Source organism: Gymnodraco acuticeps, unplaced genomic scaffold, assembly GCF_902827175.1.
Source record: "Gymnodraco acuticeps unplaced genomic scaffold, fGymAcu1.1, whole genome shotgun sequence".
Classification (NCBI taxonomy): Eukaryota; Metazoa; Chordata; class Actinopteri; order Perciformes; family Bathydraconidae; genus Gymnodraco; species Gymnodraco acuticeps.
In genome coordinates this window covers 650,278-667,377 of record NW_022990198.1, presented here as the reverse complement: position 1 = coordinate 667,377, position 17,100 = coordinate 650,278, and the positions used below count along the sequence as shown (strand labels likewise).

The 17,100-nt window shown below is 40.7% G+C and overlaps 1 protein-coding gene across 2 annotated transcripts; it reads right to left on the bottom strand.

Moving 5' to 3' along the window:
- Positions 1-2,754: 2,754 nt before the first annotated feature.
- On the bottom strand, positions 2,755-13,215 carry pmp22b (peripheral myelin protein 22b). Of its 2 annotated transcripts, none has more exons than XM_034218108.1 (5): positions 12,914-13,215; positions 9,528-9,618; positions 9,178-9,271; positions 6,001-6,141; positions 2,755-5,076 (listed from the first exon to the last, which is right to left on the bottom strand). In XM_034218108.1, exons 2-5 carry the CDS (start codon positions 9,603-9,605, stop codon positions 4,916-4,918), a joined length of 474 nt encoding a protein of 157 aa, XP_034073999.1. In that variant the 5' UTR covers positions 9,606-9,618; positions 12,914-13,215; the 3' UTR covers positions 2,755-4,915. The 2 variants fall into 2 exon arrangements, with proteins under 2 accessions (XP_034073999.1, XP_034073998.1); XM_034218107.1 differs by lacking the exon at positions 12,914-13,215 and adding an exon at positions 10,630-11,111.
- Between the last annotated feature and the right edge of the window lie 3,885 nt (positions 13,216-17,100).

Genomic DNA, 17,100 nt, shown 5'->3' with positions numbered 1-17,100 from the left:
GTGGGTCTGAATGTGTGCCTGCGCATGGGATGCATGTGTGCGCATGCTTGCGTGTGAACATGCGAGTGTGTTTATGCCCGTGCTAAAGTGTAAGAGGTCAAATCTCCGTGTGATCTGGCCAGCTAATCTAAATCTAATCTTAGCCAGCTGCACGTCCTCTGCCCCTACATCCCCATCTCCCTCTTCATTCTCCAGCTGAGGGAGAAAATTATTAAAGCTACAAATTACCTAGACCCAGAGGTTCTTCCACTGGTGCTGATGGCAAACAGATGGCAGTGAGAGTAGGAGAGACCTCACCCTCCTCCCCAACCCCAGACCCTCGCATGAAGCGCCATTTGCATTTCATGAGCCTTAATTGCGTCTGTAGCCCTCCTCCCCATCGGCTCTGCGATTTTGTGCCTGTCACCATGCACCCCTGCACCCTCGGAGGAGCTATGATAGATTAAGGTGGACCTTCTGTCTGCACCCCCTTCAATGCGTTCCAGAAATTAGAAAATATTATCTCCCAGTAGGAAAAAAGAGGGGGGTCAGGAGGTGATAGTGACATCGGGTGGAATAGGACAAGACAGGGGGAGTTTTGAAGGCATTGATGGGAAAAGTGATTGTTTTAAAAGCTTGTCCTTCACCCCGTGATGGCAAAACAATGATGCGTGGAACCCCCAGACACCCATTAAGCACTAGGGTAATAATGCGTATCAGTCAATACTTGACATATTTCCTCTTTTCGAGTCATTGTTTTGCTATTTTAACACATTTAAAACTGTGCAAAATCCTGATTTAAAAAGATTGCGTACAGGCAGGAGTTTATGATGTTCACTTAACTGCCAAAAGCCAGGTGGTGGTAAAATGAAATGGCTTTGACAGGATGTTTATCTGTCATCACCACTATAGTTTATGTGACAGGGACTGGACAATGCTTTCCAGACTGGTGTTGGTTCAGGATGATGTGATGAATATGTCTTATGTCTGTCTGCTTTGTCCCACAACACGTTTGTCATCACTGTGTTTGTGTGCGTGCCATAAAGGCAGAGGTTCACTAAGTTTAGTCATTCAAAACACAGGTACAAAATAAAGGTACATTTGTTGGTCAAATATCCCTATTCAGAGAGAGAACCCATCTTTTATGCAATGCATTTTGATTTACTTATATAAATTACAAATACATCGGTTGTTGACAAAAGTTTCGTTTTTACCACATTTAAGCAGTTAAAGCATTCAAGATAAGATAGACATATAGGTAAATAAGCTTGACATTTACAATTCTGACAAAAATCCTGTATAAAATACGTGGACATAATGTAACCTAATACTTCCATAGAGGGCATTGGTCTCACCATATAGTTTAAGATTAGAAATAAATCATTATGTAAATCCAAGTGAACACCTATCAAGGATTGTATGTAAAACAGTCCTCTTAATCATCTGCTTTAGTTGAATAGTTGTCAACTAACAGGATTTGACCTATGAATATGGATATTTTTCAAGTTGATACAGACAATTACCTACTTCTCATGGCTGATACCTTAACAATTTAACTTTTATTCTATTTCAAACATAAGTCCATAACCTTGACAGCTGACTTGTCAGATGTTCATTTATTTGTTCTAGTACATCGAAAAACTCTATTGAAGTGTATAGACTTGCTTGTTAGGTAATAACATTTAATTGGCTCAATGGCCAATAATTAATCTGCTCATTTGCCACCATGGGAATACTGTCTGTAATCAACATCATCTCTTCCAGATCTTTCACGAAGGTGTTTTTGCACAACAGTTTGACCCTAATCTGCACTCCATTCTGTTCTAATTACCAACACTGTGATGTTATCATGTTTTTGTCTGAATATATCAAATCATTTATCAAATGTAGATGAGTCATTTTGTCTTCTGCCTTTACCTCTAATGATGTGTGTTGCCATGAAAGCCTTCATAATGGCTCTGGAGGAGGAGCATCTATTAGACGGACTGAAGGGTAATGCACAGTAGACATGTTGGAGAAATCACCTCTCTCTATCACATGCATGCATACTAATGGGGAGAGTATCTGCCTTAACAAACACGCTCTAGACAATGCTTAATGATCATATATAGAATTAATGAGGTTAATATTATCAGCTGAGCCCAAGGGAGACATTGAAAGTCTTATATTAGCATTTCCTTACATGACATCAGATTGGATGGCAAAACCCACACTGGCCATGTTATACTTGTACTGTATACTATACTTTATACCAATTATCAGATTTGACTGTAGTACCTATATTTCACCACATAGAGGCAGTATTTGCTAACCAATTGTGATATAATAAAGAAGTTGCGGTTACTATATGCGTCCACCAGATGGCTACATTACCCCAAATATGATAATCTATCTAGAAGTGCATTTTATGGATGGAATTACACCTGTATATACCCAACAAATGATGGAGATTTTTGAAACATGGGGAAAATGAATGATCACACAGACTTTCTCAGACACTTGAAGTAACACACTCAAACATGCAGCCTAGAATGCAGTGTCCCAATTTCAGTTCCCAAAGTCAGGGGAGGTACTCTTTCAATGCTGGAGATTTATATACCTATCATCAGCTCGGTGCAGATTAACTGCTGGTTGTAGACTGACTGTCGTATTTAAAATGAATGGATATCATCGTCATTTGAGTCTTGAACAGAAAGATATTACCTCTGCGGGACATGGATTGGACATGTTTTGCATAATGTGTAGTGGTATTAAAAGACACAAAAAAGCTCCATCGTGGTTGTGAGAAACATCCTTTAATGAGTTCAGTCAAATTAGCTTTGGTAACATGAAGAGCATTTGGAAGTTTAGGTGTAAACATAGCATAGACAATTGAAAGGTTGCTTTTACAGAAAATAAAAAGGGCAGTTGTCATTAGAGACATTCTCTTCTAACTGAACCAAATAATGAACATACAACCACAGCAGACTAGCTAGTGTAAGCTCTGAATTAAATACTTTAATCCACCACAACATAGCTCGGTTCTTTTGGAAGGCTACAGTATGGTACAAGAAGATGTCAAGTGTAGGACAGACCCCTGCTTACGTATTCAAAACACGTCAAAGTCGTCTTATTTCTGATGCCATGAGAGTCTGAAACACTAGCTGCATGTTTTACATAACTGGCATCGGGTGCCAACAGCCATGCCTCTGCACCAGTGTGTCTAACACAAGTCACGTATAGCATTTGCAACCAGGCAGCTTATTTGATCTCCCGTAGTATGATGGCATACTGTAAGGTGGACTTGCTTGGTTAGAAAGTACACAGGAATTTACATGCTGCACACTGCATTTCAACACCTTTCATCCATCAGATATTTACATGCAAAACAAATTCATAAACCACAGTTGAATCAGAATTTGATGTATATTCCCATTAACTGGCAGTTTTCTTATACCATGCTTTTTTAGCCCAGAGATGTGTGTTTTGGATTTGACAGTTTGACAGCACAACAGCCTAAACAATTAAATTCTGCATGCATTATGGTTAGCGTGAAACCAGTCCCTTGTAACAGTTCAATACACAGTATTAGATCATGTGAGAGTAGTTTTATTGAGTGAGTGTTTTTAGGCTATATTGTAATCCCTATCTGTTATGCACAACACATGAACAGCGTTTTATACAGTAGATCATCGTGTCAATGGGCAGGAGTGCAGTGTGCCAAACTTCAAGTATGTGAAACAGACATTTGAATCATCACTGCAAACCCTCTCTGTCCTTTACCTTATGTTGAGTTAATCCTACATATGTTTTCCTATCATCTCATATGGCTTTAACTCAGTGGCACTTAATTCTAATAATGTTAAATGTAGACTTTAAGGCTATAATGCCCCACAGTGTTATTTGTTTATGGTACTCTACTTAATAGGCAATTTGGCTTCTTCATCTGGAGACTTTATCACCCAGGTGAACATGGACATCAGAATGACAATTAAGGCAAACAAAGGTAAAATAAAGCTAATAAGAAGTATTGTTGTCTAACTTTACAAACTTACAGAATAATACTGACATTACACTTTTGATTTCTTCAGTGCACCACCTCAATTGCATTTTAAGTACAGTTATAGATGAAGAATAATGAAATGGTCAGACACTGCTGTGTGAATAGACTGTGTTCCCTAAAGAAGCAGTCGGGCCCCGTATGCACAGGTGTACCTCTGTCTGATTCTTACTTTAATGAATGGCTGTTTGACTCTAAACAATTACAAAGTAACTCTGTTGTAAATGCTATCATTAATAGGAATGATAAATACATAGCACCATCTTTTGTTGAAAATAAGAAATTAAAAAAATACTGAAAATAAAAACACTGAAACTTGAAATGTCACAAAATAGAAAAAGGATCCAATCTATACTTCCTGGCTATGCTACATTACCGGATGTTACCACTCTGTCTTTGTAGAGCAAGCCCATACAAAACCCTCTAACCCTTCTATTTCTATACATGCACTTTGGTTAATATACTTTTTTAGCTTTTTTTACTAATTCTTTGGCAGTTACCAAAACAAAAAATAAAGGAAAAGATGACAAAATAGCATCTAATTATTTCATCATTACAAACAAACACTGAGGCACTTAATCAGCTAAAACAAAGCTCTTACACATATCCTTTGACAGAGCAACACAACTATGTACATATATGTAAAAAGTGTTATAAATAGGTTTTAAACCATAGATACTATATACATCTTTTAACTGAGACAGTATTGGTTGTTTTTGTGTTGGTTTGCTTGTTGATTTTTGGTATTACCCCAACTCGCTGTGATTGGGGTGAATTGGCCTGGTGGCTCCAGCGGCCATTGGTACTCAGGCATCAAATCTTTAACTTCAGAGTGGAACTGATGACACTTGCAGTTTGGTAGAGGGTTACTGGGAAACACTGGGATGGAGTGATGGCTCATTCTCGCTTCCTTAAGATGACATAGATGAGTCCGCTGATCAGAGCCAATGGGAAGGCCACCCACGCCAGGATGTAGGAGTACCCGAAGGCCTCCGTATCCGGCACCCACTGCGGACTCATCACCGTGTAGATGATGGCTCCGCTCATCACGAACAAACCTGCAGGGGAGGAAAAAGTGAGCACTTAGGACATAATCTCGATCAATTATCAGATCATGTTTCTCTGCAGTCTTGTGTCCTGGACCGAACCCTGTCTGGCAGAGCAGGTTTCCCAGAAGGCATCCTTCCACAACAACACAATGGTTCATGCTTATTGATCTCAGAGCCAGCCATAGAAAGATTTTACGGCTCTGCCCACCTCCCTGGTACGACATGACATGATGTGTTTGTCGGACCCCCACACTGCCAGCCCTTCTTGACATTTCAACTTGCACGGCTGGCAGTTTGCCGAGCGCCAGTCCCTTTTGGCTGAGTGGGCACCTGGAGCCAGTCAAGGCCCACTATAGAGAGCCAACCTGGGATGTTGGAAAGGGCTGCCAAGAGGGGACACAATGGGCTGGCAGTGGAGCCACTCTCTGGCCAAAGGGCATGGAGAACAATGGACAATTAAACCATTAGCTACTGGCTCAGACTTCATCTAATTCTCTGCCACAGTAGATGCAGTGTTATCATCTGCTTCTGTTTTTTTTTTGAAGGAGGAGGAGGATTTGTTGGAGTGCAGTATGTTGAAGACTACTCAAGTCAAGTCTTACTGTTCCAATTAGAGTAATGTTGAAACTGTATTTAGTGAATTGTAAAGTGGCTGAGAACTCATGTGTACAACTTCTCAAATGTGAGTTTTTTTATGTTATTGACAATGGAATGCCTTTGGGTTCAGGACTGTTGGTCGAACAAAACAACTCATTTGAAGATGTTACTTGGAATCTGAGATATGGCCATTATGATATTTTGTTTCCCAAGCTGTAGTCATACCAGATTCAACATAAATCTCTTTGGACATTTTGTGTTAACACTAGCTAATATAATGTCCATCTGATATTCATTAATTTGGGGAGAAGACGTTAAAGGGAGAATTGAACTTACTGGCAAGGATCTGGAAGGTTCCAGTGAGGAAGAAGCGGCCGCCCTTCTGCAAAGTGAAGAGCTGGCAGAAGAAGAGCAGGAGAGAAATGCAGCTGAAGATGATGGACAAGATCATGAGAGCCTGGACTGCCTGAATCCATTCTGCAGGAGAGAGGAAGAGTGTTGTCAATAATTGATACACAATCATCATTATCCAAAGCATCAATATACCTACATTAAGTCCTAAGGAGCGCATGAGAATGGAAGGCTCGTATAAAAAACTAAACGCCAAAGCCTGCTGGTTTTGTCCCTGCTGAATTGAAGCATCCTCTGAAAGTAATGTTGACTTCTGGGAATGTGTAATGGATCAATAACAATGAAACCTAGTTATCTTGTTCCTAAAAGCTCCGTGCTACCCTCACAGCAGGACCTCTGACTGAATGTACCATCGATCGGCACTGCTAGTTCTCCAAGGCTATAAGCCCACTAACCCATTAGACACCTGTATTGATGGGGGAGACCATCTACATGTGCTATCTTTGGAGTGTGTGGTTGTGTGTTTGTGCTACAATCGTGCCAGGAAACCAACGTGTTCCAAGCAGGGTCTATCACTTGTCTGAGGGTCATCCATGGTGCCTTGTTGTCCTCTTTGGTTTCCTTGGCATTTACTTTTACTCCTCTGTATCTATCTAACTCTTCTCTTTTTTGGTATCTGCTACTACTGTCATGGTTTTCTGGCATAAAAAGCTGCCATGTCACAAGATATTGAACAACAAACAACTGCCTCAATGTGGTTATGCGTTGGCGTCCACCGTCTAGCATTAGCAATTATTCCAGACAAGCCCTATAAAAAGAGCGGTTTTATTATATCTCCATTTGTATGCACGCCACTGCTGATCTCTGACATCCATATTGGATGTGATTGCTTCAACATTCTCAAGCATCTTTGGTTTATCGATCCTTTTGCATTATGTTAATCACAGGCGTGTGGTGGTTTAATGGGGGGCACTTACAACATGTTGTAAAAAAAAGGCATGATGGATGATTTATTACCGCTCATGTTACAAAAATAATGATTAATGAATGATACGGCTGTGTGATATGACATACACTAACCACATTCTCACATTGTAAGCTTAAATGAAAACATTTAATATCCCTGAATGTGTCTATCTGTTCACATTTATAAAGAATCATGCAGTTTTCCTGGAAAAAAAGAACTGCGTTATAGATTTAAAAGGAAACAAGATCTTGAATGATGGCACAGGGTTACCAGGATGGAGTCAGGTTACCAGAAATAACAGCGCTATAATATGTCCTGATGATCATTGGCTCGAGGGGGGATGAGATATGGGAGGAAATATGACACGCTGCAAATCTCCATCCACAAAATGCAGCCAGCACAAATACCACACCGGAGCAACAATTAGATTCCCTTCTAATGATGCTGTTTTCAGATGTTACATAATACTGGGTAATAACACTGTGAGAAATGGGTGAAATGTTCCATCCCTGCCCCTATGAATAGTGCTCACCTATAAATACCGACAATCCATCACTACTCTCCGATAAACAGACATCTTGTTGTCCTTCTTTCCTTCCTTCACTGATCACTAGTAGGAAACAGTGACATGGGGCATTTCCTAACAAGGGGCGCAGTTCAGGACTCACTGAATATCACTGATAAGCAAGTCTGACTCATCTTAAAATGTTTTACTTGAACGCCATGGTGTTGTTATTGTGTACACTTAGTTATTCTACTCAAGCGTGTTACTGTAATACCAAACAGGACACGAACTGTTGATGGTTTCTGCATTCTATTCTGAGGCCCTACACCCCACTGTGCTGCACAGATCAACAACAAACCACTGTAGTATTTACTTCACTATGTTTATGTATAGTTGAACTGCATGGAAACAGAAGAGATTCTTCCTCAATTTCTAATTTTAGAAGGAGTACATTCTATGAAGTAATTTTCCTGGCTGTACGGAAGTGATATTGAACTGGGCATGTGATAACTGTGACATGTGCATCTCTCACCTTGGCGTCATCAAAAGTAAATGGAGCCAATATTTTGGTAACCAAGGCACCTCACTATGATGATTATGATTCACTTCAGAAGGAACTTGACAGCTCAGCAAAGCTTCAGAAAGCTCTATTGAACGCAGGCTTGGCCGCCACGTCAGGATAGAGTCCACTATCTTCCATCTCCCAAAGCCAAAGCGCAGACCCAGACCTGCGGGGGCCTTCTTGAACAAACACTGTGCGTCAGTGCAAATAATGAAAGCAAGTCAAACAAACTGGCCGTGCCATGAAACTACCTGGCAGGCGCTGCTGCCCCTGACAAAACACACACTGGCTGAGCACGGCTCATTCTAGACAAATGACATCACCTAAATGCAGCCAGTACCTCCTGCACCACTGTGACGGCACATTTAGTAGCAAAACATACAGCTGCCAAACAGTGATCTCACGTTTATGCTTAATAATACATTTTAGGAGAATGAAAATGTTATTAGGTAAGGGTTTTAAAAAAAGAGTTGAATCTTATGCCATCTAATTCAAAAATGAGGGGGTTGACTGTCTAAATAAATATGTAACCCTACAGCTGCTGCCTTAGATTGTCCCAATGATCCCTGCAAACTAACACTGGACACTATGATTTGACACTGGGTGGGACCCACCGTCAGAATGCTATGTTCTGAATGAGGTAGTCCAAGGTCTCCCTGCTTTCAAAGACTCTGTCACAGGCATGCCGACGCACACACGTACATACATAGATGTAACACTTTAAATACTCTCTGCAGCCCCACCCTGATCCTCCACAACTCCCAGGCTCCTGTAACTATGGACTCCCAACACGGGACCTGAATATGGACATCACCCCACGACTATTTATACAGTGGCAGCCTATCAGCTAGCACTTGAACACAGCACTGGCACATTCTCTGCCCTAGATGGCGCCAGAGTCCCATAGGAGCTGTGACACACCCACATCATCAACATGGCAAATGTTGTTTTTCAGCAAGTCATTTTTTACAAATGTACCATTTGGATGGTTTAAACTGGTTTCAGTGCTATTAGGGGAGACTATTTTGCTCAAAGTAAACTTGAAGGGTGACTTATCAGTGGGAAACAAATCTTGAGATGTTTTGTAACAATAGTTGGCCTAAAGGAAAATAGTCAAATGAGTCTTACCTCCAGCTGATCCTGGATCACAGTGGGATCCCACACTGATAGTAGAGCAGTTTTGCCAGAGGTCTGAGGTGCTAGTTTCACCTGATATCCATACCTGTTGTCAAAAACATACAACTTGATCAGTTATGTGTGTAGAGCGTCAGAAAAAATATATGCCATATTCAAAGACACCACTATAAAGTGTGGGAGGCAAACAATCTATTAACCTGTATTTATTTCTGATGGTTTTACATTTCAGTAAGCTTCAACACTGATTCTGCAGCATATGTGGTTTCGTATATTCATCTTTAATCCTTACAATTGCATCTGAACAAAAAAAGGGGGAAAAGCATAATAACAGTTTTACTCACGCTGACAATTGTTGACACAAACAGGAGAACCAGGCCAGCAATGTGCAGGAGGACGATTCCCAGGAGTAGGAGCAGCATCTTTTCAGGCGGTCTGGGCAGTAATGAGAAGAGGAGACGGTGTCTTTTAGTGTGTGTGTGTGTGTGTGTGTGTGTGTGTGTGTGTGTGTGTGTGTGTGTGTGTGTGTGTGTGTGTGTGTGTGTGTGTGTGTGTGTGTGTGTGTGTGTGTGTGTGTGTGTGTGTGTGTGTGTGTGTGTGTGTGTGTGTGTGTGTGTGTGTGTGTGTGTGTGTGTGTGTGTGTGTGTGTGTGTGTGTGTGTGTGTGTGTGTGTGTGTGTGGTGTGTGTGTGTGTGTGTGTGTGTGTGTGTGTGTGTGTGTGTGTGTGTGTGTGGTGTGTGTGTGTGTGTGTGTGTGTGTGTGTGTGTGTGTGTGTGTGTGTGGTGTGTGTGTGTGTGTGTGTGTGTGTGTGTGGGGGGGGGGGGGGGGGGGGGGGGGGTGTGTGTGTGTGACTTATTGGGACATGGGTGTGTCGCTGCAGCACGTTAAACACTGACAGCCTTTTTGGATGTTTCACGTTTATACAGCATGTCAATTACCAATAAACATATCACCATTTTTAAAAAAAAAAAGTAATTGTTGGTCATCTGGAAAGTTTGATTTACGTTTAGCTCATTTTAAGGATCACATTTGTTGTTTTTATCTATAATAATAGAAACATTTCTTAAAAGTTTGATTATTTTGAATTGCGGTGATTTTTCATGTTTTAAGTTCTGTTCTTTTACGATTTGCCTGAAATTGACGGTTTATCTACTAATGGAAAGAAAATGAGTAATAAGAAGTCGATCTCATAATTGTATAACAAAGCAATGAAGAACCACTTTAAAGAAGGTAACAAAGTAGAACAATATTCAGTGCATTTATCGAATAAAATAATTTCTAAACGACCAAATAAGCTTATTTTCTGCGATGACAGCCCAATCATCCAGTCTGTGCGCGCAATGGAGCGTCGGGTGTCCCAGCGAAAGGCGCGTTCCCTTCTTTAATCCGCCAGGACTGACTGAGTGCAGCTGAATACAAGGAAGTTAGGAAAAAAGGTCCACTTACTTTGAGCGGCGAGCTTGTATTTCCACAAAAAAAGGGGTTTAGGCTTACAACAAGCAAAAGCACGTCTTCACAAACGAGTCCAACAGCGGTAGTTCCTCAGTCCTAAAAGTTGCTCTCAGACTATTGATGCCAGTACTGACGTTCTGTTATAAAGTGTCTCATTATGGGAGAACAACGCCCTGCGTGCGTCGCTACGTCATGGAGTGACCCTCTGGTGCACGGCCAGGGTTCCCAATATAGATGCGCCATACGCAATAGCGCATGGGTTGCCTTAGTTACTAACTTTCTGTATCTGTAGTGACCCGACTGTTCATTGTTAAGCTGTCATGGTAACTAAAACAGCTGTCTGCTTTCTAGTATTTATTCCTGTTCTCTTTGACGGAAACACATTTTTATAGCACTTTAGAATAGTGCACTGTACTGGGGAATTCCTTTTTTTTTTGCTGCTCAGTTCATGTTAAATATGAATATTTCCATATAGATATTATTCAGAATAATATCAAAAATAAATGTAAACATTTTAGAGAATCATATAGTGGTTTTTAAAGCACTCTAACAGCTTGATTTCGACCGTTATATTTGTGCTTGTCATTCAAGATTAGCTATTTTAGCAAAGCATTTGATTGCATTTATCTCACAGTATAGAATACAAAAAAAAGTGGACTTCTTCCAAGATACAATGTTTCTCTGTAAACGTAGCTTCTCGTTGCCCTGGCAATTAGAAACAAAAACATTGTTGTGGTGTGGGTCTTCTCCCTCTGGTAGTCATCTAATCGGCTTCGTGACTCACAGTATGTGTCGAAGTGTGGATGGGTATGCCTCGGACAGATAGCATCTGGGGCTCTCCTCTGTTTGACATGACTAATTTGCAGTGGGAGTGAGATACCGTTCTACCCTGACCTGGGACTGCAGCCCCTGTTGTTAATGTGTACAAAAAAGTATCCTCTGAGGTTAGTCCTATACATATGGGTGGTGTTGCAATCAAAGGAATTCCAGGGAAATGTATGCAGGCAGGACAGGGAGTGGTCAAAAGTGTAAATATTTGAAAGTATGAATCTACTACCTTATCTTTTCAAGGTTTAAGAGATACAAAAACCACCTGCTGTAAAAAAAAAAATCTGTTGGTGATAACTTAGCTGTTGTTGGGCTTCTTCATTCTTTAGCATTTTTGAAAATACACTATAATTTTCATTGGGTCATAATAAAACTGGACTTATCAAGGTCATCAAAATGCAAGCTCCTTCACTGATTGTATACTCTTCACAGCAAAAATACTGGGCTTCCTCGATGTTGCAGCAGATTTTGAAACATACGCTTTATATGCATTAGCCGGCTGGTAGAGAGGAGCTTAAGAGCTGTCCGACCTCAGATAACCCCTGTCAACATCCACTCTCTCTATTCTTCACCACTTAGCTCACACTTCCTGGATGCCTCTGCATGTGTTTCTCACACTCACATGAGAACAGAGGCCTTTCTGCTGGGCTCGTGCACACACACACATGAAAGGGACAGTTACAAGGCCATGAAGTGCTCTGAGTGGATGCGTTGTAGCTCAAAGTATGTGACATTCTCAGCTAGTGCAGCATAGAAGAACCTCTTTGTCTCTCAGATATTTTTACTCGTGTAATATGTTTACTGAATGATCAGGTCTTAACCCTGATCATATGTGTTCTGCTCCAAAAAAAGATGTGACTTGTACAGGAGAACTCTGCCGGCGCTCCCCATCCCCATCCCTTATATGTCAATGTTTGTAAAAGACCTACATTGAGTGGACATGGGAGTGTTAAGTTTACTGCGTTTGCGAAGCCCGGACTTGCGGCCAAACTTTCCAGGGAGAGCCACATAACAAACATTCAGGCCGAGATACTGAATGTTACATCTGGAACGGCGTCTTACATTTCACCTCTGTCGTTAAAACGCTAAGACTTATCTTCACGTTGGCGCGGCAGACGGTACGAGTGCATACCAAAACCATAGATAGGACCTCGGCCAGGAGGATCTGGAGGGTAGATTAAGTTACAGTAACACCATCCACATACCAACAACACGGATTAGAGTGTAAGAGCAGATGCAAGCGCGCATAACTGATGTTTTTGTTTCTACCAAAACCAAATGAATTCAAGATTAGAGATAGCAAATGGACCGGCACTTTACCTTGGCAATGCCATTGTTGCTGATTTTAAAACAATGTGACAGGCTGCTTTCACTTGATTCCATTGAATGTAATATTACTTATCTAGACTAAGATCCCATTAGCTGTGATGAATGAATGGCTCATACTCACAGTATATATTATTCAGCTCGACTTTGAATCAGTGGATCCAGCTGATGATATGTCAGAGGGAAGGCCTGTCTGCGTCGCTGTTTGTCTTTAAGCCTTGTCGGTCAGGTTCTGACAGCTGTCGGTCAAAGGTGGGTCAGCCCTGGTGTCCTATCATCAGCATGGGAAGTGCCGCTGACTGTCGGACCTCTGAGTTGCAGTAGTTTAATAGCTCCCCTCCTACTGCAGCCGCGACTGCCCCTCTCTCCACTAACGTCAGATGTTTCTGGCCAGAACTGTTTACACAAACTCACACATACAGCATAGTTGTTAAGCAATATAAAGCAAGCAATTGCATGTAGGACAAGAAAGTTGGGGATACTAGAGATGAGAGGTAAATATTTTGTGTTTGTTTATTCTGATAAGTATTAAGCTACTCACAATCCTTGTCTTGTCATCACACTTTAATCAAGAGACACAGAGTGATGACAACACATGTGGAAAACAAGCCCTGTCCCTTAACTAAATACACTCCTGTGATGTGAGTACAGACGTCTGGGGGCCGAGCTCAAAAGATAATGATATAATTTCCGGTGGAAAAATTAAGGGTTTTACTCTAAAATCATACCAAAGTTGTCATTGCTTTGTTAGTAAATCTATCAAATAATGAAGTTACCTAATTATAATGCTAAGCCTAGAATATCACTGTTTGTGGAAAGCCTCATGATTGCATCATTGCCTTGCTTGTCAGCAAACTCTTGCATTAATCTTCTGACATTACTGAAATCACATGGCCATGATTCACACATCACCCGTGACATTTCATTGGTCAATAGTGACATATGTGGCTGGAGTAAAAGTATGTAAGGTCACCATCCATGAGAATGGGCAAATTCTATTAATACAAACAGCAATTTGGACCAGTTCCGTTTTTGTATTATGCTGTGCTTGTTCCCTTGGTTCCAGAGAAAAACTCTTTAAAAATAAATCTAATAAATGTGGCTTTTAGTCTGACCATAGTGCATAACTCACAGTCTCCCTCACCCCACTATGATTCAGCACAAAAGACTGCAGTACTGTGTCTTGACGTCTGTGTCGCTCTATTTTACTCCCACTCCTCTTTCGGACAATGTGAACAATTGGACTCACAGTGAAACGTTATGGATTTTTCCAGAATTCAACTCAATATTACATATGACCCAAAAGACCTTTGTCTTTTCCACATTGTACTGTGTGTGCCAGTCTTTGTGGCGGACCCCTGAACTTTGGTTAGCAGTTAGGCTCCTCTGGTTTATCTCCAGTGCCTGATTGGAGACACAGTTATAACACACAGTTATACAGTTATAACACACAGTTATAACTGTGTCTCCTGTCTCCTGTTATAACTGTGCACATATATGTGCAGAATGCTGGGGGACACAATGTTGATTGATACATGTTAAGGAGGCAAAGATTTCTCACATTGGTTATCATCAGCCACACAGAGCCGCTGCATGTGAGGATGGCAGTTGGGACGGAAAACCACACAGAATATAAAATGTTCCTTATCTGTCCATCTCCAGCTTCCTCTCTCTATCCTCGTAGCTGTAACTTGGCCGATTACTCAACGGATTCCTGCTTAGTTTATTTTTCCCGTTTTATCATTGCTTACAGTGATAGACACACTTCATAGCCCAATAATGGAGCAGTGAAACAGCCTCTTGAGAAAACTCAGAGCTTTGGCACGGATCCAGAAGCGGCAGGAAGAGCTGGTTCCCATGCATTTTTAGTGTTCAGTCCAAACTGAGCTCTGCAGCAGTTTTCAGAGGACTGGAGATTAAGTGATAAATGTTTTATATAATTGAGCGGTTTAAACAAGAATTTCCAGTAGAGGCCACTTTTAGGTCTTTTGGGGGTTTTATCCATCATATATGACCCGGTACATTTGTTCATGATTCATTTGTGACTTGCATGTAATCAAGTTTTGTTTTGTATAAAGTCCAAAATCACAAAGCAAATGGTTGCCTCTGTTCAGCATACAACACCCTCTGTCCTTTTTCATCCCTCGCCTGGATATGGAAAAAATGCCCCAAAACTCTATTATTTAATAAGGAAAAATATGGAAGAAGCGTCAGTTAAAGCAACAGAGGAGGCATCGCTCTTCCAGATCAGACAAATGAGCCTAACATTTAGACTAACACTTAAAAGTTACAATACAAACAATGAATATGACAAAATGATGCACAGTATTATTGCCATTCCATTCAGGTTTTACGTTTCTGTGTAAGATTGAAGTTAAAGCTGCGAGGAGAGGATTCAAATTCAATTATACTTTGTTACTATGGTTACTGCAGCAGGGTATAAGACAAACGGCCCTAATTGAATGTGGACAAATGATATACTACATAAATCACCTGTGAAGAGTTTACACTTTGAATAGTGTCTGAAAAAGAAAAGCAGCACATGGTACAGCTAAGAGAAATGTTTTTTAAGAATAGTTTAGACTGAGTTGAGCACAGACTAAACCTGCATTCATCAACATGTTTATATTAACATTGAATACATATTACCAAGTGATATGGTAGGGGCTAATCCTAGTGATTAATACATTTGAATTATCATATACATTTTCAGTTCTTCAAAGCTTTTTAATTCCTTATTTTGTATTGTAAACACTATAGACATTTAATGTAAAGATATGGTTGACTTTCAGAACTCTTAACAACCTTTTTGCAACTTCCAAAGTTAGTTCTGACATTTCTTTCAGTTGTTGGTGGAGAACAAAATGGAGCTAAAAAGGAGGCTAAATATTTGCACTGTCCAGACAAATTACTTGTGTAGGATGATAGTAATGTCCTGTTATTGCTGGAAGTGTAAATAGGCCATTTTGCTAACACATAAACTTACAAATGTGAGGATATGTCAGGGTTGTGTTTTATTTTTAGAGATCTACACCCCAGTAGCCAAATTATAACCCAATCAGCAGTAATACAATCAAGTCATTTTTTGGTCTTTTGAGAAACAATTTAGAACCAAATTCCCCAAATGGTTTAATCAGTGGTCATTAATTGTTTAACTGTCATACTTTGAGTAAAACAAATAGTCTCCATGACATCAACCACTTTTCTCCTTCAACGATGCACTCTCAGTCTAAGTCTGTAATTACAGCGCAGAGTAAGAAACCCTGGGCCGTTGAACACACCAGTCTCAAGTGATCTGCGATCAGCTCTTTAGTATGGCATGGTGGTATGTAAGAAACATAAAATAACATGGGACACAGGGCATCTATAACAAGAACGGGCGTTAAGAATAAACCGCCAATATGTCTGGACTGCGGTAAGAATTCCAGAGTACATTCCCCATATGTGGGGGTGGTAGAGGAGGTCAAATAGGGAAACCTATTTGTGTCCCATCCAAACAGAGACCCTAACCTCAAAGGGCCATAGAAAGAGGGGTTCATTCTACTTAAGTGGCATTTCATGAGTATCTCCACTATGTGTTTCTGAGCGGGAAAGCAGAAAGGGAAGATTGGGGGGTTGGATCTGAAAAACTCAACTCTGTGCTATCTGTCAGTGTGTTTAATCACAAGGTGATGAGAGCAGGCAGTCTTTTGATGTGAGCTAGACAACAGGGGGCCTTTCTTTGCAATACAAGGACTCAGGAATGTGCCTGGGCACATGAGTGGGACTACACATTAAACACACACTGCATGCAGGAAACCATGGCAGAGACCTCCTGCCATTGACTTGCTCCTGAGGGTTACAGTCAAACACAATGCTGTTTGCTCTGCAGAGAGAGCCCACTGTGACTGTGACTTGTAAAACTTTACACCTAAATCAAAGTGCAATTTTCACACACAGACACAGAGTGGTTTATCTTTATGTCCACTCCTTCCCTCCTGTTTGGAATATGTATAATGAAACCGTGTTCATGCTTTATTTAATGCCTCTGAAAGGATTTAGGGTGGAACTAGATTCTATAATAGATCTGAGAAAAGCACATATGCCTGTTGCATCTCTAATCCTTAAGTTTTGCCAGTGGAGCTGCGACTGTCGTCAACTTCCATTAACTTTGATTAAAGAAACGAATAACTGAGACGTATACCATCTTCTCGCTGATGCTACAAGATAGCAAGGATATTGAACAGAAATAAACTGCAGGGGAGAGAATTACCAAATGAACACATGGAACCAGATACAAGTCAAATGATGTTGTCTCTTCTTTGTTCTGAT